Source organism: Ahaetulla prasina, chromosome 1 (assembly GCF_028640845.1).
Source record: "Ahaetulla prasina isolate Xishuangbanna chromosome 1, ASM2864084v1, whole genome shotgun sequence".
In the NCBI taxonomy this organism is placed as follows: Eukaryota; Metazoa; Chordata; class Lepidosauria; order Squamata; family Colubridae; genus Ahaetulla; species Ahaetulla prasina.
The window spans coordinates 205261531-205287444 of record NC_080539.1 but is presented as its reverse complement, the minus strand read 5'-3'; the positions used below and the strand labels follow the sequence as shown (position 1 = coordinate 205287444).

Genomic DNA, 25914 nt, shown 5'->3' with positions numbered 1-25914 from the left:
TACAATGAGGAGGTATTTATGAAATGTTATAAGCACAGAGAAAGATCCAGTATGGTGTAATGGTTAAGGCATCAGACAAGAAATTGGGAGACAGTAAATTCTAGTCCTGTGTTAGACACAAAGCCAGTTGGGCGATTTCGGGGCAGTCATTTTTTCAGCCCTAGGAGACAGTGGCAAATCATTTCTGAAAAAATATTTTGCCAAGAAGACTATAGCAACTTATCCAGACAGTCTCCAAAAATTGTGCCTAACATAAGACTAGACACAAGTGTACAGAAAAGAGGAAAAAAACTTTAGAACTCTCTTTCCCCCCCAAAAAAAATAGTTATGATAAAACAAATGATTATTTCTTTCGTACTGAGGTCATTGTTGCTTTAATTATTTATGCTGTGCCAAGTGCAACAAGATTCATTGGGTACTGATTGTATGGCAAGAGATAGGGTAAAGAAGCAGGGTATAATCAACTAGATCAGCAGCACTGATTTGCAGTGCAGAATTCCATAGATAGAAATCCTTATTGCTTCCATATGTTGGATTTCCATCCTTATACATGCTTGGAAAATGTTGGGTGTGTATGGCAGAGATTTTGTCAGGTGTTTTCTTTCCCTCCTCTGGTTTTCCTTTGTTGCTACTTTATTTAAGAGACAACTCGTGGATCACAATATTTAATTTTTAACAACAATATTCTTATTGAAGACAAAAGTAGGAAAAATTATCCCAAACCAGCTTTAAATCATATGACATCCAAATATATTGGCTTAATTATGGGATACAGATTTAACATTAAACTAGGCAATGCTTGCAGCATATTTTTTATGTTGACATTTACCCCTGGAGATGACATCTGTAAAAGTCCAAAGTATTTTCAGCTATTTAAAAAAAAAATAAAAAAATACTCTTCTAAGTAATCAGCAAATTGCAAATTCAAAGTGGTATGTAAAGCCCTGCTTAACACGTTTAATCAGTATCATAGATACTTGTTTGAATTAGGCAATGTTTTAAATACAAAGAAGTTACATATTCTTAGCACCACAATCATTGCATTGAGCTCTCAAGACAAAAATGGGATGTGAATAATCCTAAACAATCATAGCATCATAACAACAGCTTTCTTTCAATACAAAGTACAAAATCATTTTTAATAAGAAATTAATGGAATTATATTTGAAAATAATTTATCATATATCTTTAGTGCCCATTAAATGTGTTTGTTAATTTGAACAATTCTACCATATTTTAAGACAACTTTCAACTAAAGGAAGTTCATTTGTTTTGTTTTTTCTTGGGGAATTACAGATTCTTGCAATGCAGAATAAATTATTAAATCTAATAGTTTATATTCAGTTAGACATTTCACTTGTTTCAGAAGAGGTATGGGACGGTCATGTCTGGATATTGCTTGTCCAATATATCTCTATGTATTTAAGGTACATGCTGCTACATTAATTTGATTCTTGCTTTTATTACCAACAGCTGTATCTCTATTCTTGCTTAAATTGCCAACAGCAATAAATATCTCTAGATATCTTTCTTTATTATTTTTTTTAAGAAAAAAGATAAAAATTAACAAGAACTGATGTTTAGAATAAAGAGAAAAAGACAAAAGTGCAGAAAAAGAAAGAAAATATAAAAAATGATTTTATTATTTTCTTTTACAGAAGTTATAAATATATATTAACATCTTGCGCTATTACATTTTTCTGTAATTTTTTTCTAATTATAAAAACCATATCATAATTTCATTTTTCTGTGTCACACAAAAAATCAGGAGTTTTCAGTCAACTTAGACAATATTTTGTCTTTAATTAAAAGTTGTCAATTTGGCCACCTCAGCAAGTTCCATCGTTTTCACCATTATTCCACCATTGTGGGTAAAATGGACTCTTTCCATCTTTGTGAATATAATAATCTTGTTGCAGTTGTCATATATAAAAAATACTTCCATGTTTTTCTTCAGATATTTTAATCAATTGGTCCCAAAAGAAAAATTCAATTCAACTGCATACTAATCTTTAAAATCTTCTGTATTTAATATATATATAAGAATAAGAAGAATAAGAATAATTTAATTTCTATACCGCCGTTCTCCCGAAGGACTCAGGGCGGTTTCCAGGCAGGTAAAAACACAATAAAACATACAATATATAGTTAAAAACCCATTAAAAAACCTATTCAATTTGGCCCATTAGTTAAAATACACACTAAAACCATAAAAAACCTAATTAAAATTACTAATAGTTTTATGCCAGTCCTGCACGGAAGAATAAGTACGTCTTCAGCTGGCGGCGAAAGGTCCGGAGGTCAGGAAGCGGTCGAAGTCCTGGGGGAAGCTCATTCCAGAGGGTAGGTGTCCCCACAGAGAAGGCTGTCCCCCCGGGGGTCGCCAGTCGACATTGTTTGACTGACGGCACCCTGAGGAGGCCCTCCCTATGGGAGTGCACAGGTCGATGGGAGGCAAATGGTGGCAGCAGGCAGTCCCGTAAATAACCCGGTCCTGAGCCATGGAGCGCTTTAAAGGTGGTAACCAACGCCTTGAATTGCACCCGGAAGACCACAGGCAGCCAGTGCAGCTTGAGCAGGAGAGGTGTTATATGGGAGCCACGGGTAGCTCCCTCTATCACCCGCGCAGCCGCATTCTGGACCGCTGGAGCCTCCGGGTGCTCTTCAAGGGGAGCCCCATGTAGAGAGCATTGCAGTAGTCCAGGCGGGAAGTGACGAGGGCATGAGTGACCGTGCATAAGGAATCCCGGTCTAGAAAGGGGCGCAACTGGCGGATCAGGCATACCTGATAAAAAGCTCTCCTGGAGACGGTCGTCAGATGTTCTTCAAAGGACAACCGTCCATCCAGGAGAACGCCTAAGTTGCGGAACCTCTCCATTGGGGCCAATGACTCGCCCCCAACAGTCAGCAATGGCTGCAGCTGACTGTACCGGGATGCCGGCATCCACAGCCACTCAGTCTTGGAGGGGTTGAGTTTTAGCCTGTTCTTCCCCAACCAGACCCGCACGGCTTCCAGACAACGGGACAACACTTCGACAGCTTCGTTGGGGTGATTAGGGGTGGAAATGTACAGCTGAGTATCATCAGCGTACAGCTGGTACTTCACCCCAAAACCACAGATGATCTCGCCCAGCGGCTTCATATAGATGTTGAACAGGAGAGGTGAGAGAACTGACCCCTGTGGCACCCCACACATGAGGTGCCTTGCGGTCGATCTCTGCCCCCCTGCCAACACCGTCTGCGATCGGCCAGAGAGATAGGAGGAGAACCACCGAAAAACTGTGCCCCCCACTCCCAAACTCCTTAACCGTTGCAGCAGGATACCATGGTCAATGGTATCAAAAGCCGCTGAGAGATCCAAAAGGACCAGGGCAGAGGAATAACCCCTGTCCCAAGCCCTCCAGAGATCATCTACCAACGCGACCAAAGCCGTCTCCATGCTGTACCCAGGCCTGAAACCGGACTGGAATGGGTCTAGATAGACAGTTTCATCCAGGTACTGGGGTAGCTGCCGTGCCACCACACTCTCAACAACCTTCACCACAAAGCGAAGGTTGGAGACAGGACGGTAGTTCGCCAAAACAGCTGGGTCCAGGGAGGGCTTCTTGAGGAGGGGCCTCACCACCGCCTCTTTCAGGGCGGTAGGAACGACACCCTCCATCAAAGAGGCGTTGATAATTCCCTGGAGCCAGCCTCGTGTAACCTCCTGTGTGGCCAGCACCAACCAGGAGGGACACGGGTCCAATAAACATGTGGTCACATTCAGCCTTCCCAGCATTATGTCCATGTCCTCGGGAGTCACAGTGTCAAACTCATCCCAGTTGGTATCACCCAGACTTACCTCCGCCATCTCGCCTGAATCTACCCAATTTTGGTCCAATCCGTCCCGAATCTGAGCAATTTTATCGTGCAGATATTGTCCAAAATCCTCAGCACGCCCTTGCAGGGGATCGTCCCGCGCCTCCTGATGCGGGAGGGAGTGGGTCACCCTGAACAGGGCGGCTGGGCGGTTATCTGCCGATGCAATAAGGGTGGAAACATAATCATGCTTAGCCACCCTTATTGCCACTAGGTAGGTCTGAATATATGACCTAACTAGTGTTCGGTCAGCTTCCGAATGGCTGGCTCTCCATTCACTCTCTAGGCGTCTTTTCAGGCATTTCATCTCCCTCAGCTCCTCGGAAAACCAAGGAGCTGGTTGAGATCGATGCCGGGTCAGAGGCCACAAAGGCACGACACGGTCCAAAGCCCCGGCCGCAACCCTTTCCCAGGCCGTGACTAGTTCTTCAGCCGAGCCGTGGCCTAGATCCTCAGGGAATGGCCCAAGCTCCGTCAGGAACCTCTCCGGGTCCACCAGGCGCCTGGGACGGAACCAACGCATTGGCCCCGTCTCCCTGCGGTGTTGGATGGTGGTCAGAAAGTCCAGACGAAGAAGCGAATGATCTAACCATGACAGGGGTTCAATAACTAAGTCCCCTAATTCCAGATCATTCAGCCACTGTCCAGAGACAAAAATCAGATCCAGTGTGTTTCCCCCGATGTGAGTGGGGCCATTTATTTATTTATTTTTATTTATTTATTATTAAATTTCTATACCGCCCTTCTCCCGAAGGACTCAGGGCGGTGTACAGCCTTATTTAAAACACATAAATACATAGTATAAATCCCAAATTTAAAATACATTTAAAACGAAATATTTAACAGGCCTAATTAACTAAAACAGTCATAGACCGATATAAAACCCTTAAAATTTAAAATTATAAATAAATTAATACATTAAAATTGAGTTAAAATTAAGTTAAAACACTTAGGCTAGTCCCGCCCGATTGAATAAAAGAGTCTTCAGTTCCCGCTTGAAGGTTCGGAGGTCAGGAAGTTGGCGCAGCCCTGGAGGTAACTCATTCCATAGGGTCGGTGCTGCCACAGAGAAGGCTCTCCCCCTGGGGGCCACCAGTCGACACTGTTTGGCTGATGGCACCCGGAGCAGGCCCGCTCTGTGGGAGCGCACAGGTCGTTGGGAGGCAATCGGTGGCAGAAGGCGGTCTCGTAAATAGCCCGGTCCTAAGCCATGGAGCGCTTTGAAGGTGAGCACTAACACCTTGAATTGCACCCGGAAGGCTACCGGCAGCCAGTGCAGGCCGCGCAGGATAGGTGTTATATGGGAGCAACGTGATGCTCCCACTATTACCCGTGCAGCCTCATTCTGGACTAGCTGGAGCCTCCTGGTGCTCTTCAAGGGGAGCCCCATGTAGAGAGCATTGCAATAGTCCAGGCGAGTGGTGACGAGGGCGTGAGTGACCGTGCGTAAGGAGTCCCGGTCAAGAAAGGGGCGCAACTGGCGCATCAGGCGAACCTGATAAAATGCTCCCCTGGCGACGGCCGTCAGATGCTCTTCTAGGGACAGCCGATTGTCCAGGAGAATGCCCAAGTTGCGCACCCTTCCCCTAGGGGTCAGAACTTCACCCCCCACAGTCAGCGAAGGCGTAAGCTGACTGTACCGGGACGCCGGAACCCACAGCCACTCTGTCTTGGTGGGGTTGAGCTGGAGCCTGTTCCTCCCCATCCAGACCCGCATGACCTCAAGACACCGGTCCATCACCTCGACAGCTTCGCTGGGGTGGTTCGCGGTGGAAATGTACAGCTGAGTATCATCAGTGTACAGATGATAATCCACCCCGAAACCACAGATGACCTCACCCAGCGGCTTCATATAGATGTTGAACAGGAGAGGCGAGAGAACCGACCCCTGAGGCACCCCACAAGTGAGGCACCTAGAGGTCGATCTCTGCCCCCCTGCCAACACCGTCTGCGAACGGTCAGAGAGATAGAATGAGAAACACCGATAAACGGTGCCTCCCACCCCCAATCCCTCCAACCACCGCATCAGGATACCATGGTCGATGGTATCAAAAGCCGCCGAGAGATCTAACAGGACCAGGACAGAGGAACATCCCCTGTCCCGAGCCCTCCAGAGGTCATCCTTTGACTAACTGGGTCATGGAGGCCATGAATTCCCGAGCTGCCGCTGGTGCTTCACCGGTCGACGGCAGGTTGAAATCTCCCATGACCATAAGTCTGGGGGTATCAACCGCCATCCCGGCTATCACATCTAATAGCTCGGGCAGGGCTGCTGTCACGCAGCAAGGAGCCAGGTACGTAATTGTCCAAAAGTTTCTAGCTTTTTTGCACTGCATGATAAAACATACCTTCTTATATTTACATTTCCAGCATAAATTCATAATACCTTTACATATTCCATACATTTTTCCAGTATCATTTAACAACAGTACATCATTTTATAAAAATTCTCTTTAAGCCACAGATTCTTCCATTCTTCCATTTGTAACCAAAATGTTTATCTCATAGTTGTCCAACCTTTTGGCTTGCCTGGATTGCATTGAATGAATTGTTTTGGGTTGCAAATAAAATATGCAATCTAGTTAATGTATATAAATAACAGACTTCCTTTATTTTTTAATATTTTTTATTTTCTTGTGGTGCTGCATTACTAGTTGTCCAGAACCACATGTAGGCCATGGGTTGGGCATACCTGGTTTAGCCCATTTTATCATACATTATTTCATTTGTTCTTTGTCTGTTTCAAAGTTTAATAGAAATTTATGTTTTATCAATAACATCTTCATCGTTTGTACATATTTCTGTTTCAAATTCAGTCTTAAAATATTCAGAACCAAAAGTTCTTTTATCTACTTTAAAACTTTCTAATTACTGTACTTAAGAAAACAATTGACATGTATATTCTTCTATCTCTAGCTGTTCTTTTGATTTTATTTTACATTTATCCTTGTCAAAATTCTAGTACAGCCAGCAGTAAATATCTTCTGGCTAATGAAATTGTATTCCTTTACGTGGTCTCAAAAATTGAATTAACCTTTTATATTCACGTCAGTGATTTCACATTGATTAATGCCATCACTTGGCACTAGGCATTTATATTTACCAAACAATTCATTTCTGTATTCTTTAGAATTAGGTGGGACTTTAAACACAGAGGGAAACACAATACACAAATTCAGCTGCAGAAGAAACAAACCAACATTAATTGAAAGTACAAAACCATTTAAATGATTTCAGGGAAACCCAAAGGTGCTTTTCAAAAGGCAATTGGATTTTTTGGGGGTTTTTTTCGAAACATTTTGCTTCTCAAGAAGTTTCTTCCATTGGAGAAATTTACTGTGGATTGGAGTCACAATTATGAGATTTCTTAGAAAGTGCTTTCAGAGAACATTTTTCTCCCCGATAATTCTCATGTACCTTGTTGTATGTGTGTTGATAATATATATGCTTAGTTATTGTATTTTCATGAAATTGCTTTAAACTGTAAGTAGGTAGATGTTCTGTTAGGAAATTCATTCTCCCATCTACCAACTCAACACACACGTATAAAACAAACATTCCTGGAGTCATGAGAGGATCTCTGAACTTGGTATGAGATAGCAGCTATAAAAATATTTGCAAGCTAAATTGAGGCAATGGCCCAAACTTGCTTATCACAACAACAACTGACATAGTCGGGTCTGTATGTTAGGAATGAACTGGGTTTGATCTATTTACTGCTAAATCCTAATTACATATACAGACTTGTAAATAATCTTTTTAGGTTCTAACCTAGAGAATAATTATTTCAGGAAATAGCACTTGATTTATAACATAGCTGGCCATTATAATCTGGACCAAACTTTTTTTCCACAGTAACAGTGAATTTTTGCAGTGTCACCAAGTATTTCTCATGCACTATCTTTGATCTTAGTTTCCTTACATAATTTCTTAAATTCCAGGTTTTGATTTAAGAGGTTTGATATAATTTTTTTTTGTTTTTCTGTATGGAGATATTTTAAATCACAGCTATCCTTCCAGATTTCCATAAAATTTAATGCTAAAACTGTATGTGAAGTAATATTTTTGCCTTTGTCAGTATGTTTAATAATCAACAACTTTCTTACTTCGCTTCCCATTAATATGAAAGAAATTGGTTGTCCTGTTTGGTACCACAAAATAATTATGCATTTTCCCATCAGCTAAAGGAACACTTGTTTTTGTGCTCCGGCCCTTATAAAAATATAGTGTATATTGTTCATTTACATATGTTATTTTTAGGATATTTTGTCATATTTACATGGAGTAATTCTTCAGGGCATTCTTTAGGCATACAAAAATTGGGACTGATTAGCACTTGAGTGCTCTGGAGAGACCCTGCTGACCTATTCAAAAGGTAAGCTTTTCCTGAAGATGTTCACAGAGGAAATACAAATGTCTGCAGAAGAAAAAGTTTGAACAAGTATGCATGCATTAGGACTGTTTGCAATACAGTAGTAGTCATTTGAATGACATTATTTGAATTATGGCATAAGCCATAGTTAATTGTGCATATTCACACATAAACACTCACTGAACCTTTATTAAGTTTATTAAAACACTGACAACTGGGATATCTACAATATACAATAAAATGAAAAAAATAAAAATAAAAGAAAAATCAAACTTTTTTTTTGTTTGTTTACATTTTGTTTACATTTTGTTTACATTTTGTTTACATTTTGTTTACATTTTGTTTACATTTATAAGGCAATAGTCTCATTCTATTTGTATATTTTTACAAAGTCAACTTATTGCCCCCCCAACAATCTGGGTCCTCATTTTACCTACCTTATAAAGGATGGAAGGCTGAGTCAACCTTGGGCCGGGCTCGAACCTGCAGTAATTGCAGGCTACTGTGTTCTTAATAACAGGCTTTACCAGCATGAGCTAAACCGGCCCTTATTAAAGCTAATGGAAACAAATTAAGAATTTATTTTTAAAAAGTCTGTTTTGAAAGACTTTTTAAAAGACAAAACCTTCAAACAGACAGTATGGTGAAAAAAGCAAGATGGTAGCCACCATTGTGCAATTGAAGCTCCACCCACTTTTTGAATACGCACTGTACCTGTTCTCTTGACATTTTTAGCACACACTGGACACCTACATCCTCAACTTGTTAAAGTATACATTACAAAAAATTCATAGCTAAAAAAGGAGTCTTGCCCCTAAATTGGGAGTTGAACTAATACGGGGAAACCTCCTCAGATAATCTCAAACTGATAGACAATATTCATAAGACAAATACATATAATCTTAGCATTTATTCATATGCTCTATATGTCTCTAAGTGCAGAAAAGATTTTGGTAGCTATGAGAGATAAAGCATCCTATATTTCTATGCCTCACATCTAATAATATCATACTAGTGAAATTAAGGGGGGGAGATGATAAATATAAATTATTTCCAGATTTTATTGTTATTAATTTCCAGACTTAGAGGCCACCTAAGGTCTTGAAGATACTGGGTGGGTTGCAAATAAAAAGGATCAGAGATACAATAAAAAAGAATCTGGCTGACAAAGAAATAGTCCACTGGTCTGTTCAACAGATATAATACTGAAAAAGACCCTAGGGTTATGATACCCTCATAACCTACCCTAACACAAGGTCTGGGAGAACAACTGAGATTCCTAAACATCACAAGGATGGGGATTATTAAAAGTAAATTTACTATGTATTTCTGGGCAGATCTGCAGAAACTAATGATTGTTAAAAAAAAATCAGAGAGAGATGCTTGGAACTCTCATCTGTTGCGAGGGTGATTTTATTTATTTTGACTTCAAGAACATAAGCATTGATAAAAATATAGACAAAAAATGACATGCTTTGAGAAAGAGATATTTCAGGTGAACTATCTCTTCGTGACCATCTGTCAAATATGAAACAGATAACTAAGTGAATAATGGGATTAAGGAAAGGAAGTTACACAGAGCTATTTCAGGAATCTGAAAAGGAAAGCTCATTCTTATTCTCACGCACTTGTTCTTATGGTCCTTCATATTAGATTACTTACTTAACTGTGTAAGGGCTGTGCTATGATAATCTACTGCTTAAATCTACTGCTTAAATCCTGAAATTATTTTAGCATCTTTGAACCTGTAATAAACTTGTATTTAGTAAAAGAGAGAAAAGCATTACAGGTAGCCCTTGCTTAGCAACCACATTTGGAGCAGGCAACTTCATTGCTAGCTTGTGACTTGCCATTTTTCTTCCAGCTTTTCCATTGACTGCTTGTTGAAAGCCGGCTGTGAAGAACGCAAATGGTAATCATGTGCTCACAGCACATTCTGAGAATTGTAAATGCCTGCTGGTTGCAAAGCACTCAAATCTCGATAATGTGGCTAAAGGTGCTACAATGACAATAAATGTGAAGACCAATCAAAAAATTAGTTTTTCAGTGCCATTATAAATTTTAACAAGGCAGTTGTTAAGTGAGGATTACCTGTATTTACCTTGGGTAATGAACTAAAGATTTTCTTTTTAAAAATTGCATCCAAAATTTCTGTCCTAGAGAAGTACTACATTTGTCACATCCTTTGTAACCTAACAGCTTGACTAAAAGACATACATACTTTTGGATGAAGAACAATAATTTCCAAGGAGGGAGGAGGTGTTATGGAAAGAAGCATTGAAGTAGCCTGGGTCCAACCAAGCTTTATAGGTTTTAAAGGGAATCTGCAGTTTATTTCATCACAAACAGCTTGATAGGCAACACAGCACTTTTACGATTATTTGTAATGGGATATCTGAGTTCTTCAAGAGACCATTCTATAGCAACCGGGTTTTAAGAAAAGTAATACATCATATCTCTCTGGAACTGTGGCTTTTGAATCTAATTCCAATTTCATCCACTCCATTATTGACTCGTGTAGGTATTTAGGGAGGCACATGACAGAGAAGTAGATTGGGCATATTGCCCAATTGCCATATTGCCTCATCTGCATATTGACAACACCCTGACTAATGATTTTTTTGTAGAAACTTAAGTACCATTTGAGACAAAATGAAGCTCTGAGGGACAACATCTTAGTGCCTGTTTAAAACAAACTCCACCCTGAAAGATAGAAATGGAACCCCTCAAAGCAATACCTTGAGTTTTGAAATCTTTCAGGTAGCCTGAACATTGAAAGCTGTTGAGAAAATCAGAGTTACCAACTCGTCTGTAGATACTCAGACAGACAATCCATCAGGTCAGCCAAAGATACTTCAGTCCTGAAACCCACAAAGTCAGTTTGAGATGGATCAAGATAATCTGCCTTTTCCAGCCCTGCCCACAGCTCACAAGATTTACTCTCTTGTCACTTTACCTAGCCATGGATATTTAGATGTTTAGATGTTGGTTTATCGTTCCTGGTTCTGAAATATCCAATGTAACTGCTATGGAAGAGAACTAACAATTGCCTCAAGTATGCCTTCTCTTGTTTTCTCTTAGGGAGGTGTTTATGATACTATCCAATACATCTGTAATAATTCCCTAGTAAGAAGCTACAAGTCAGATTAGAGCCCTATAGGACAAGTAATCAAAAGTACGGCTCTGTCCTTACCTCACCAGATTCGAATCCAGTGCAACTATACAAGAGTTGTGAGGTTAGCCCATTCATGGGTGGCATCCAAACTGACTCGTCAATCAGTTAGATCACAATCTGTACCAACTCACAGACACAAGGTTCTGGAAGCAAAATACTGAGAAAAATGCTTTGTGCTGCACATTATAATGTGAGATTCCCCAAAGTGGTCAATTTTGGGAATACAGTGGTTAATGGAACTATCAGAGGGGTCAATTATTGTCATTGTTATTAGTGGCATTGTTAGGTAAACTAGTATTTATTAATACTGTAATACTTTTATATAAATGTTTGGGGGTTGATGAACAATCTGAAACTTCGTGAGGGGATTGATAAGATGAAAAAAATGGGAATCCCTGCTCTAATACTGTATACCTTCAAAAATCTTTGTATTGCACTTCAACTAAATGCATGGTAATTCTTTCCCCACCTGCAATCTTTTTGTAAGCCTTGCTATTCCAGCTCCTGAAGCTCATGGGGCCATCTTTAAAGCAGGTCAGAGAGGCTGCTTAGAAACAATAGTGTAGCAAATCCTTAAAAAAATCCTCCACTTTCATTTATCAACCAAGGCAACTTTGCTATAGCTGTCCTGTCTGTACTTCTACCTAGTAATTCACTGGTAAATATTTAATATTTGTCTAAACCTGCACAATAGCAAGACTTGTATTTCTAATACATTGAGAAGAAGGATGACATAAATACTCTTTTTAACATGCTATTTAAATCTGCAGTTGTTATTGGAGATACAACATTGTTTACAGTAGCTTTTGCTTTTTTGAGAGCAACGGCAAGCAATTGTTTGGCTGACAGGCTATTTGTATTTGTTTCTAATTGCTATTTCTGTGGCTGCCCAAACATGTTAGATTCTATGTGCCAAAAAGAATTAATACCAGCAACATGGACAGTTAAAGCAGTGCAAGATCAGAAGATGTGGAGATATCTGGCCCATACAATCACCAAGAGTCGGACACAATTGAATGGATAACATCATCATCATGGATAATTAAGACAACAATAAAGATGGCAGTACTGTGAGATAAAACCACAAGAATACACAAGAACCCATTCAGATTGAATAGTGAATTCCCTTGTGTCCAGGGAAGGTTTTCTTAGAAGACGAACATAGCAACTATGACAGCTTGTATAATATGCACAATTTATGACCACTGTTGTTGGGTATTTTAGATTGTAAAACATACTTTCTTTCTTAGAAAATCCAAAAGTGAAACAATATTAATGTAATGTGTTGAAGAATATGTGAAGCTAAAGGCATTCACTCCAATCCAATAATAATATATTATTTAATAGCTGCAATCAGCCATTTGCAAGGCAACATAATGCAAAGTCTAACCATAGAGATCTTAGACTTCCAATAGTCAAAACTCTAGATCTGGTCTGTCCAAAATAGCAGACCATGGTCTGCCAAGAAGTTTTGTGTGGCATACTAGTGCTCTTTAAAAAATAAATCCACTGTTGCCAATCATCAGCAGTATCAAGAAAGATCTACTGTCTTGAAAAACTGCCAATTCCTCCAGGCCTCATCACAACACTGCCAGCTGCATTGCTGCTATAGCACCACTACAGTCTTTGTGACCCACAGTTATTTTTAATTTGTCATTGTGTCCCACTTTTTTCTTTACATGATGTGCAGGATAGATAGAGAGCAAGTTAAGTGAAAAATGAGAGCTTTTTGCAGAAGACAAATTAATTAGGAAAGCTTAGGAAAATGACATTCAGGGAAGAACTTACTTTCTGCACCAATCTGCTTCAGCTTCTTTGATTTTGAAAGGGCGTGTACATTCCTTCTGAAATTGAATTTGGTAAATCAGTAAGATGTCAGTCAATAAAAGGGGGAGGGAGAAAGTCTTCCTGGACTGGGGGACATTCACACCTGATTGAGAGACTAAGATCCCTTGTTGGATATTAAAATCAAGAATATTTTTTCCACAGTTCCCATGACTGTAGTTATTCTTGGCTGCAGACATTTTGCATCAATAGTGGCAATTGTTGATACCCTTGAAATTCAACCTGACTTTTTCCCCCTTGATGATTCTGAGTATATGCAATGAGGATCACATTAACAATAACGCAACAGCACTGTATCACTACTAATGACCCAGATTTTACTTAGCTGCTTAAATTTCAAAGACCCTTTGGAAAAGCCAGACTTGGGGGATAAGCCGTTCCAAAGAAAGAGAACAGCCACCAGAAATGCTCACCTGTCACCTTGCCTTCTTCCATTGTATATATGGATAAGACAGGAACTTCTCTAGTCACTTGGATCAAACAAAGTTTTAAGAATAATTTGTGCAGAAGTCTCAAGTACTATAGGCTATTACGGTAATTCCTATGATATGATTCCTGAAGTATGTAATAGTAACAGCTTTCATTCTAACTGATGAGGCAGACACATTTGAGGATGGAGCTTCTTTACATGAATAAATAAGGGCTTGTCCTTCTAAAACAGGGGTCTCCAACCTTGTCAACTTTAAGACTTATGGACTTCAATTCCCAGAGTTCCTCAGCCAGCTTTGCTTCAGCTTTGCTGGCTGAGGAATTCTGTGACTTGAAGTCCACAAACCTTAAAAATTGCCTAGGTTGGAGACCCCTATTCTAAAACATACCATCTTTATTCTTTCATCATCAATAGTTCATCAATTCTCAAGAGAAGTTTGGAACAAGCAAGAAAAATGTTACTATCTTCTGGCCTTAATAACTAGTAGGACATTCAAGAGATTTAGAAATCAAGAGCTGCAATCTCATCTTCCTGTCAGATATTCTTGGCTTCCAAAAATTCTGCTCTACTTTCATTAATCTTATTGGACTGAAGGCCAGAAATAGCTCTATAATCTACTATGACTGATTTTATTGCATCTCTTCAACCGGCTTTGTTTTCAAAACTTTATTAAAACCACAGTGAGCTAAATAATTTTATCTCATTTTCTGGCAGGTAAATGCTAGACAAACTTCATTTCCAACTAATTATTTAAAAAAAACTCTAGACATTTCCAACAAATTCTGAAGTGTCTGTTTCCAAAATATTTCCTCCTGAATAATGCAGCCAGCGATGAGAAATAAAAAGTTGTCATCCCCCAAAAAACACACAGCATTTTAAAGTGATATCTAGCACATTTGTAGGGAAGCTGAGGGGGAGAATCAGACTCACAGCCCTTATTGAGAGTCTCTGAATAGATGTCCCCAGGCCAGCAGAATGTCAGAATCCCACGAGACCACTTGAAAGGGCTCGGGAGCCTTTCCTGATTTAGCATTCATTCAGCTTCCCCAACTAAACAGTCCAGGAATGAAGAGATAGTGTGCGCAAATCCCTGCTTTAGACAGCCCATTGAAACAATGGAGGAAAAAAATAGACCCAAAAAGCCTTTTAGATGAAGTCATTGGTTTTCAATGAACAGGCAGCAAAGATTTTCCTGTTTTGTTCTTCCAATCTTTGCAGCATTGCAAACAAATCCACGCATGAAAAAGCTGAATGTTAGGCTAGCAAGGTTTTTTTTTAGTTACTCTATGGATGAAATTTAATTTTAATAATAAAATTATTAAATGCACTGGAAGATAAATTCTTTCCCTCTTTTTTTTTTAAAGAAACCCAAAGTAGGCATGGTATTGTTCATTAATATCCTGGAATTCTTGGGGATTGCCATTATTCACTATGGGATTTTTGTTGTTGTTAGTTGCGAAGTCGTGTCCGACCCATCGTGATCCCATGGATGTTCCTCCAGGCCTTCCTGTCCTCTACCATCCTCTGGAGTCCATTTAAACTCATGCCTACTGCTTCAGTGACTCTATCCAGCCACCTTGTTCTCTGTCGTCCCCTTCTTCTTTTGTCCTTAATCTTTCCCAGCATTAGGCCCTTCTCCAGTGAGTCCTTCTTTCTCATTAGGTGGCCAAACTATTTCAGTTTCAACTCCAGGATCTGGCCTTCTAAAGAACAGTCAAGGTTGATCTCCTGAAAGACTTAATTACAAAGGTGGAATATTCATAGCCGACCCTTTGGTCCAACTCCACAGGAAACACATTCATCTCAGAAAGGATAGTATCTATTCTTTGCATAGCTGAGTTAATTCCACTTTGAGCTGGATTATGGAAGGCATCTCCTGTTAATAATAGGTGCAAAGTCCTTGAGAGGGCATCAGCTGTTGAAGCATTTTCTACTTTTGGTTGCTTGCTCCCAACCGAGTTCATTAGATCACTTGATAGCTTATTAATTGGGCTGTGGGCTTCATATGCCACTGAAATCAAGGATGGTTATGTGAAAGTGATTTAGTTAGAGCCAGTTTTTGTTTCCCCAGTTGTTCTACCTGGGTTTGTAGCCCAAAGAGGAAATTAACATACAACAGAGAGGGGTAAGCAAAGTGAGGCTACAGCCTGCTCTCTCATCCTGCTTGGTTTTAGTTTCCAAAAAAGACTTTCAATACTTTTTTTTTTAAAGGAAATTGGAGTCTGCAAAACAAAATAGCAATTTAACATTGTGTTGATTTACAAGAATGCTTCTGGAACCCACAGATGTGGCTGATAAGCATCCATGAAGGGGTCAACAAAGTCAAGAAAGCAGCTGAAACCCCACAATTGAAACCTGCCTCTTTTTTACATATATTGTGCATGCAACTTATGTTAAACGGGGTCAGAACTTTGACGCCATGGCCATGGCCATCATTTTCATTGTTTTCAGGGACTATTCCTCCCTGCAAAACCTTCTTCCCACTTGTGTGGCTGGGGAGCTCCAGAGGAGCTAGTTTGCCTTCTGATAAATGGTGTTGTCTCACAGCAGCCATTTTGGAATCGCAGTCACCAGATCCTTTCAGAATTCTCAAAGGTCCCCCAGCCCAAAACAACAGTATGTGCTTGCTCAATGAATTTAGTAAATTGGGACAAATTATAAATTTTTAGAAAATTAACGTTCCGGAACAACACACTTTCTTATTAATATTAAATATTTGGCATAGATTAGGATTCCTTTGTATCAAGAAAATTCTAGTGAACGCTATGCCAGTCTGTGAGATAAGTATAAATTCCTCTAATCAGACATTTATTTGTTCTGCTTCCCTTCATTTGACAGAGTGATGAAATGGAAAATCTAGTTTCTGTGTTTAATCTGAAATCTAAAGTACTGGAACATTTTCTAAGAGCCAAAAGAGGAGTTGGCAAGAAAGCAAAGCAAAGGTTAAATGGCTGAGATGGCAGACATTAAATTGTTAGAAAAGTAATTCAGCCTTAAGAAAGACAAATCCATTCTAGGGATTTCTTTTTATCTGTGTAGAGCTTCAGATTGGGGCAAAGAAAGGGATAATTCAGTTTTGAACACAACAGGGAAGTGTGTTCTAAGGACATTATGAAGACTAGCTGACCACATTAGAAATTACAGTCATACCTTGATACTTGACTGCTTTAAAACTCATCAGATTTGCTACTCATTTTGACATGAAAATTGTGTCCCAGTACTTGTCATTTGTTTGGTACTCGACATGCAAGGTAGAACTTGTCAGTGTGGACTCACTGCCCTTTTCGGCTGAAACAAAAGGTCATGTATTAAGTCATGTGGTTTGTTTCATACTCGTCGTTTTTAGTACTCATCATGCCTCCTAGAACCAATTAACAATGACTACCAAGGTATCACTGTATTCATTTGAGAATTTCTGAGCAGCTTCTTGGAAGAAAGTAACAGGAAAAACTAGTGCTTTCTTGGATCAGTGTGATCTGCCTTATTTATTTAATTCTGTTTTATTTAAAATATTTATATCGCCGCCTATCTTCTATATGGAATCCATATAACAGATTAAAACATCCATTAATTTTTCAAAAAAACATCTGTGCAGTAACTATATCATAGCAATATTAAAAGATATATTGAAAAAGCAAGAAAATTAACTTGCTGATTGATAATTGGCTTTGTATATCATGCTTCAATAACTCAGTTTGTCTCAATTTCTTGTTTAATGTATTACTTTCCATATTTTTTTGAACTCCTTTTTCTTTTCTTCCCTTGCAAATTTAAGTAGCCCATCAGGCAATGGTTTTGGTACATTCTGATTTTGAGAGGTAAATACATTTCTGAGTGCCATTTCAGTTGAACTAATTAACATTAATTCTGGGACTAATTTAATCCTGAATTTTCAAATGATAATATTCAAAACCTGCCTCCTTTTATAGCACTTTTAGTATTGTGGGTTGGTTTGAATTTCTTCTTTATGGGTTTGTTCAACATTATTTTATAAATGTCCTAGATGAGAGGATTCCTATAAGATTTGTGTTTCATAGAAACTTCAATTTTTTATAGCTTCTGTTCTCTGAGCAATGTAAGTAAAGAACTACTAGGTTGCTATTCCAGAAGGTTAGAAAAGGTTGAAATATTGGGCCAAGATTATTTTAATTAACTTGCTTTCTGGGAAACACTAAACCTTTGTGTATGTATTGTTATCTCATAACTCTCTACTAATTTCTCATTGACTTTGGCTATCTAAGGAAAATGGTCAAGGACTGTTTTATTGCCCATGCAAATAAATAAGCCACATTTTGAATCATGTTTACAAATACATCTGATTTTGGTAGTGACTGTAATTTCCCACATCCTTGGATCTCATTCTTGGTTGCTAATTCTTCAATATATGAGGTATAAGACAAAGAACTGAGCTCTTTAGGAGCTACAAATTGTTTATAATAGGAGCTGAATGCAGGCGGTAACTATTGGCAATTTGACAGTAATGCATGTAACATTTTGTAGAAATGCCAGAAAAAAGACCAGCTCCAAAACCAAGTCATTAGAAGGAAGTCTAGGACAGAATTCCTTCCAGCTTCTCTTGTCTCCACATTGGGGGAGATAGGCAAATAGATGACCCAAAGGTGCTTCTTCAATAGGCAACTGGACTTTCTGTTTTTTCTTTGAAGACGTTTCATTTCTCATCCAAGAAGCTTCTTCAGCTGAATAAGCTTCTTAGATGAGAAGTGAAATGCCTTCAAAGAAAAAACAGTTGCCTATTGAAAAAGCACCTTTGCGACAACCATGACCTGGATGACTGAGAATTTCCATAGACATTTAAGCAAATAGATATTGCTTATTTGCATGATCAAGATTTTCATGGAAACTATTGGAGTTTCTTTGACAACTACACTAGATTCTATTAAATATATAATAGTGGAGGTGAAGGGGTGCGGTGGCTTAGTGGGTAAGATGCTGAGCTTGTCGATCGAAAGGTCGGCAGTTCAGCGGTTCAAATCCCTAGTGCCGCATAACGGGGTGAGCTCCCGTTACTTGTCCCAGCTTCTGCCAACCTAGCAGTTCGAAAACACGTAAAAAATGCAAGTAGAAAAATAGAGACCACCTTTGGTGGGAAGGTAACAGCGTTCTGTGCACCTTTGGCATTGAGTCATGCTGGCCACATGACCACGGAGATGCCTTTGGACAGCACTGGCTCGTCGGTTTTGAAACGGAGATGAGCACCACCCCCTAGAGTCAGGAATGACTAGCACATATGTGCGAGGGAAACCTTTACCTTTAATGGAGGTGAGCTCAGTCACAGAAAAATTGGCCTTTTTCATTCTCAAACTTCTCCACTCAGTCTAGATGGCTTCATGTCTCTTTGTATATGGAGAAGGGGACTGTCCCTTTGTCTGTGCAAAGAGAAGTAGAGGGTGATCTGGCATTAAGGACAAGGCTTCACAATAGGGAAGGAGAAAAATCAAGAGACCATGAGTTCTAGTCCCACTTTTGACAAGAGAGCCGACTGATGACTTTGGGCCAGTCACTCTCTGACAACCCAATCCACCTCACAGGATGGTGGTTGTTGTGAGGAAAATTGAGGTAGGAGAATTAGGTATGTTCATTTCCTTGAGTTATTTTTTTTTTAATAATAAAAGGTGTGAGAGAGAAAAATCAAATAAACCAGATATTTCTGACCTCACAAAGAAGTTCTACAAGACCATTTTTCCAACCTTGATACTGCATGGGGCTTTTAAATCTCTCACCTGGAGCAAAGGTCTCCCCTGATTTTCACAGGTTTACGCAAGCTCTCAGGCAAGTTAATGAACTTTCACAAGATCATTTAAAGATATTTGGTAATTCAGCATGTGATTTTCTTTTTTTAATGCCCAGGCCATTGCTGGATGTTATCTAGGAACGGGAATAGCTGCTGAGATTGGGGAGCTCTACTTGCATAAAATATTCTATTTTGTGAAAGGAAAAATATTGTCATAAGTTAGACCATAAAATTGTTTTGAAGCACAAAATGGCCAAAGTTAAGTAGATCAGTTGTCATCATAAGAAAAACCAACCCTAGACCTAAAGTTTACATTCTGTCCCAGAAACAGTTTGCATTTGAAGAGTGAATTATCTCTTGGCTTTTATTTTTTTCATATTTATGGGAAGGTAGAAAGTGAACAAAGGATGACTACTTGGTATAATTTATACATAGCTCTGTATCTGAAATGCTTTGTATTTAATCAGATAGAATTATGGCAAGGTTCATCTATATTCAGGCGTTTCCAACCCACAGCCTGTGGGCTGCATGAGGCCCTGGACAGCTAGTAATGTGATCCCACAAGATCATAAACTTTTAATATCATGTGATTTATATACATTAATGAAAGCATTTATTTTATAAGTGGCCCAGGACAATTCCCCTCAGTGAGACCCAGGCAAGCCAAAAGGACGGACACCCATGATCTATATATATGCAAGGAGGTCTTTTGAAATGCATCACTCTTTTAAATGCAATTTGAGGACAGCTCAGTTGGCTGTCAGGTGGTTTTGAAGCTGTCCAGTCTTTCTGAAATATTTATTTATTTTAGAAAAATTTATATTGCCGCCAACTCGCCCATGGCGACTCAAAGCAGTTTACATGAATATAAAAACATAGTACAAAAAAAAATAGTAGAATATGTATAACCCTGAATTGGCCTTAAGGCCCAATCAGGTTGACAGAACAATTTTAGGCATTTCTCACAATGGTTAATCTGTATCTCCTTTCAAATCCCCCCTCCCGCCAAAAAAAAAGCCTGTCTCAAATCCCTCCCACAACACCAGAAGTCTCTGTAACAAATAAAATGATAGCAAAATGTAGCAAAACCTTTTAATGGAAGTATGTAAGCCACAAACTTTTGGGGATGACATTATCACCCACACATTTTCCCCCTATGCCAATAACTTGGTAAATATTTTTTTTCTTTCCTTTCTTTTCAGGTGAAGTCTGTCATAAATCTTTTGTTTGCTGCATATACAGGAGACGTGTCTGCCCTTAGAAGGTAAAATCAATCTTTTCTTGAGACGGTTACACTTAAATAAAACGTGTGTCTGCTGTAATTCTGTGTGTATGTATCAGGATTGCTCAATTCATACATGCATGTGCACTTGTCAAAATAAATATGGGATCAAAGGGACCCTTTCCCCTCAGAATTAAAGTATCCCCTTTCCCCTCCCCCCCCACAAAATTCCAATTCACTGAAGTAGAGAATCTTTTCTTCCCATGGAGAAGATTAATCCAAGCAATTGGTCAGAACAAATAGGACAAACTTTATTTTATCCTGGTTCCCTTGCAAAAGAGAGTTACGGTTTCTTAACATGCCCATCTATCTCCCCTGCTCCCCCAAAGTTTTCTTCCACTGTGAAAACAGAAATACTTCCCAGGTCAAGCTTGACTACTGCTAACAGCAGACACACACACACACATACACACACACACACACTCACTCACTCACTCTCTGCTGATTTTCTTGGCAGCAGTACAGAAGTTGCTTGCATTTTTGGGGCATTTTAATTTCCTTCCCAATCTTCTACCTTGCTCAAATTGCCTAGGGCTTTTCCATTCAAGCACTGTCTGGATTTGATCTGCCTTGCTTTGGAGGAATCCTGTCAGCCTTAGTCTAGACAGAAAGCACAACCAGATGGACTAATTTTACTTTATTGTAAGGTTACATTAACAGAGTCCTGTGAGGTTCAAAATGCATCTCTCTCTCCCACCCCCACCGTCCATTTTTACAGCGCAAGAAACTAGGGAGGGTCTCTTCTGAGATGCTTGCCATGCCCACATTCCTGTTGCATGCTCAGCTGCTTCTTGTCTGGCCATACTCTGGTTGTTGCTCTTCCCCCTGTCTCCTAAGGTCATTTCCACATATTATCTTAAACCTGCTGTCCATAGAATGCTTGTCTAGTGGGGAAATCAGTTCAAAATATATGTCAAGTGCGCTCAAAGTTGGAGGTGTGAAGTGGGACATTTGAGGAGTAGGACCCTCCGATCAGAAGAAAATCTAAGAAAATGAGCCGTGGTAAAAATGATGTGGTTGTTCTGCCTTTATTTTTTACACCTTAGTTGATCAGCCTGCCTCTGTCTTATCCCAGTGATTGAAATAAATAAAAATTAATTGCTTGGTTGCCCTGGAATGCTTGGAAACTTACTGTGGACTCAGTCTGCCCAAGGCCCTCAGATTTTGCTGAGTTCCAAACAGAGTAAATGCCTTTAAGCTGTCTTTCTATATATGGCTGTCTGATGGCTGGATAAGCCATTATTAGTTAAAGAAAAAGAGGATTTGATAGCGAAAGGAGACTTTGAAAAAAGGAGAATTTGTAGATAGATGATAGACGCAGTGGGACGGGGAAAGGAAGGATAAGAGAGAACTGCACTGAAGAATTAAAATTAATTCATGGCTTGATTCAGTTCTTCGATTTTCCTCTCTTCCAGTTCAACCATCATTAAGTATAATTCTAATTCTGGAGCTCTAGCATAACGTAAGAGTGAAGAAGACTTCCGATTTTAATCAGGACTGAACAATAGTCCAAATATTGTGACCGAGGACCATGCTACAATGCAGTTCCCACCATGGGGCCAGTGGAAACAGAGATTTCCTTGGCATCCTTGTTTGTTTGTTTGTTTGTTTATTGTTTATTGTTTGTTTATTTATTTATTTTGTCACACAGTATATATAAGCATAAGCATGAAATGACTAAACAATATATAAGCATATAAATGAGCATGAGTATGTAATAACTATATTAATTGGATATAATGAAAGGAAACAATAGGACAGGAATGGAAGGCAGTCTTGTGCTCTTATCCACGCCCCTTGCACACCTCTTAGGAATGGGGTGAGGTCAATAGTAGACAGTTTTTGGTTGAAGCTTTGGGGATTTTGGGAAGAGACCACAGAGTCAGGTAGTGGAAAACACTACCATGCCCACCTGACATTTTTGGTTTGGTTGTGGTCTCTGACAATATGGCAATTCTTTTTCTAATGGGCAAGTGCTTCATCTCATGGCAACCAGCTTTAAACAATCCTGTCGTGTTTGCTGGGCCAAATGTTTTGGGGCAGCTGATAGTTTAACTCTATGTTATTTGTGATCAGGTTCTTCTCCTTCTATTTTTTTTCAGATTTGCCTTGTCGGGTATGGATATGGAGCAAAGAGACTATGATTCCCGAACAGCGCTTCATGTAGCAGCTGCAGAAGGTTGGGACCACGAATACTATCTAAACTAGCTGTTACATTTGGTATGGGGAGTGTAATGAGTTTATGCACTTATCTCTTTTTGTATTTTAGGTCATGTAGAGGTAGTTAAATTTTTGCTGGAAGCTTGCAAAGTGAATCCTTTCCCCAAAGACAGGTGAGCATCTGCATGAAAGGTATAGTGGACACTTAATTAACTTTATTAAAAGTGGTGCATGCTAGCACTGGCTTCTTAAGCAGTATGCGCCAAGAAATGCATACCCTAAAATTGTGATACTTTTCACAAAGTGTAATGAAACTTTCTGCCCCTTTATATTAGCCATCAATTAAATCTTCTGGGTCAAGATGTGGAAATGGAATAAGCCTCAGGCTTTTTCGCAGGGGTGGGAGATGTCAATGGATCAAGGCAACAGTAAAATAACATGCAGTACGTTCATATGTGGGCCTGTGTTGACTCCTGTCGGCTGCCTAGATAAGTCCCTACAGTTTTCTTGGCAAGATCTCAAAAGTGGTTTGCCACTGCCCTCTTCCGAGGGCTGAGTGAGAGTGACTGCCCCAAAGTCCCCCAGATAATATAGTAGATCTTAAATAAGCATGCTCCAGAACATTATTATTTTGTCAGCATACATGTCTCTCCTTGCAAATTAACACAGTTACCCCATTTTTATTGAGTACAGGAGGCAAGTCTTAACCGCCTGAGTTCACTGGATTTAAGTTCATCTAAATGAAACGCTGAGTTGGAATGCCCCACGGTTAACATTCCTGAGATGTGTATGTGTAGTTACACCATTCTTGGTTACAAAAATTAATCATTAACTTTAATTTGAATTTCTCCTTTAGTTTTATAGCTTTTCAAGAGTGCTGCAGACAGAACAGTCTCGTCTAGCATCAATTCAGTTAAAATAAACAACCTGGAGACCTTAGAATTGGGTCATATTAAGTGATAGTAAGACTTCTGTTAGTGATAGAACACCACTCTGGATGGAACAAAAATTAATCGGTAGTCGGAATTGTACAATGGGATGTTCAGGCCTGGTGCAGTTCACCCTTTCCCCCCCTCTGTCTGTCTCTCTATTCAGCTATGAACACGAGCTATTTCTTAAATGCCTGCTTCCAAATTATATACCATAATTTTCCTAGAAAGGCAAGAAGCTTCCATTTTAAGATCAATTGCCATTTACTATTTAAGAATATTCTTCCTGTCCCTATTCTTTACAAAAAATACAAAATATGGATAAATTAAAAGGAGGTACTTTTTTTTTTCCCCAAAGACAGTGAATGCCAGTTCAGATATATTCTAAGACTGGGCAATTGTAGTGTTCATGAAGCCAACCAGCCTAGGCTTTTGGATAGGATGACAATCATTAAGCTATCCCAAATAATAGCTGGAGCCAGTTTGGTGTAGTGGTGTAGGCTAGAAACTGGGGGACTATGTTCCAGTCCTGTCTTAAGCACAAGGCCAGCTGGGTGACTTTGGGCCAGTTCTTCTCACTCAGTCCTAGGAAGAAGACAATGGCAAATCACTTCTGAAAATCCTTGCTAAGAAAACTGCAGGGACTTGCCCAGGCAGTTGCCAGGAGTTGACAATGATTTGAAGCTACAAAAACAATTAATAATAATACCCCAGATTTAATAATAGCTGGTAAGAAAGACAAAAAAAAAGTCTAGTTAGTGGATGTTTCAGTACCAAACGACAGCAAAAGAAAAGAGAAAGTAGTGATGAAAATCCCAAAGTACAAAGACCTGCAAATAGAAGTAGAATGACTACGGCAAAAGAAAGCAAAGATAGTATTAAAAGTAATAGACACTTTGGGTGCAATCCCAAGTCATCTGAAGCACCACTTGAACACCATTGTCACTGACAAAATGCCCATCAGTCCATTGCAAAATCAGCTTTACCTGGAACAGCTTACATCCTTGCGATGGTACTTTTATCCGAGGTTTTGGGGAAGGATTTGATAGGTGGATAAAAATGCCAAATCTAGTCTAAACCTCTGGTAGTAATATCTGGCCTTGTCAAACAACAGGCCACATTGTTGGTTTGTTTCATTGTCCAGGAGAGGAAGACAATGATCTTGGTACAGAAAGGCAGTATGGGGTTGGGTAGTAAATCTGTTAGAATAGGCTGCCCTCAAAATTAGAATCAGATCGTTTTTTTGACTGCTATGGGCTTTTTCTTTCACAGTCAACGATATAATTGAAACCCCGATAGATATCTGGGGTAGAGAAATGATCTGAGTAATTGCTCCTGCTTGCTAAGTCAAATGGGTTCTTTGATTTTCCAAGGGGTCGAGGCCATAAAGCAGCAAGACCAACTAATAGACAGTAGAATAAGATTCAGAGGAATCCTTAAAGCCTGTGCTTTGTTTTTAGGGCAGAAAAAAACATTGTTCTTTGCTGTTACCATTGTATCCATTAATCATCCCATTGTAAGAAGTCGCTTACATCAAAGGCCTAGTAACGCTTAGGAAGACATTGCAGTTGCTTTCAAAGTTGTGTTTGCTAGAGCCTGAGATAAAATTGCTCCAGTTTGCTTCAGCCTGGACTGTTTGGTAATAACCTGTTTCCCCGAAAATAAGACATCCCCTGATAATAAGTCCAATTGGGCTTTTGAGCACATGCACTAAAATAAGCCCTCCCCAAAAATAAGCCCTCCCCGAAACTATTTAAACACATGCACAGCTGGTCCCCGTCATTACCTCTGGTTAGGGTTAGAGAGACAGAGCGGAAAATCAGGTAACACAGCAAGAGGAGCCCCGTCTTGCTCCACATGCCCCAAAATAATAAGACATCCCCCCCCCAAAAAAAATAAGGCCAAGCATTTATTTTGAGGTTTAAAAAAATATAAGACAGGGTCTTATTTTCGGGAAAACACCGTAGCAATAGCACTTAAGACTTATATACCGCTTCACAGTGCTTTACAGCCCTCTCTAAGCGGTTTAGAGAGTCAGCATATTGCCCCCAACAATCTGGCTCATCTTTTTACCGACCTCGGAAGGATGGAAGGCTGAGTCAACCTTGAGC

General features: G+C 39.5%; 1 protein-coding gene across 3 annotated transcripts in view; it reads left to right on the top strand.

The window, feature by feature from the left end:
- Positions 1 to 25914, top strand: part of GLS (glutaminase) — an 85634-nt gene that overhangs the window by 58270 nt on the left and 1450 nt on the right. For all 3 annotated transcript variants that reach the window (XM_058188537.1, XM_058188519.1, XM_058188528.1), the window contains 3 exons: positions 20635 to 20696; positions 22817 to 22893; positions 22984 to 23047. In XM_058188537.1, the coding sequence (XP_058044520.1) occupies positions 20635 to 20696; positions 22817 to 22893; positions 22984 to 23047 (203 nt within the window). The remainder of the gene's footprint in view (positions 1 to 20634; positions 20697 to 22816; positions 22894 to 22983; positions 23048 to 25914) is intronic.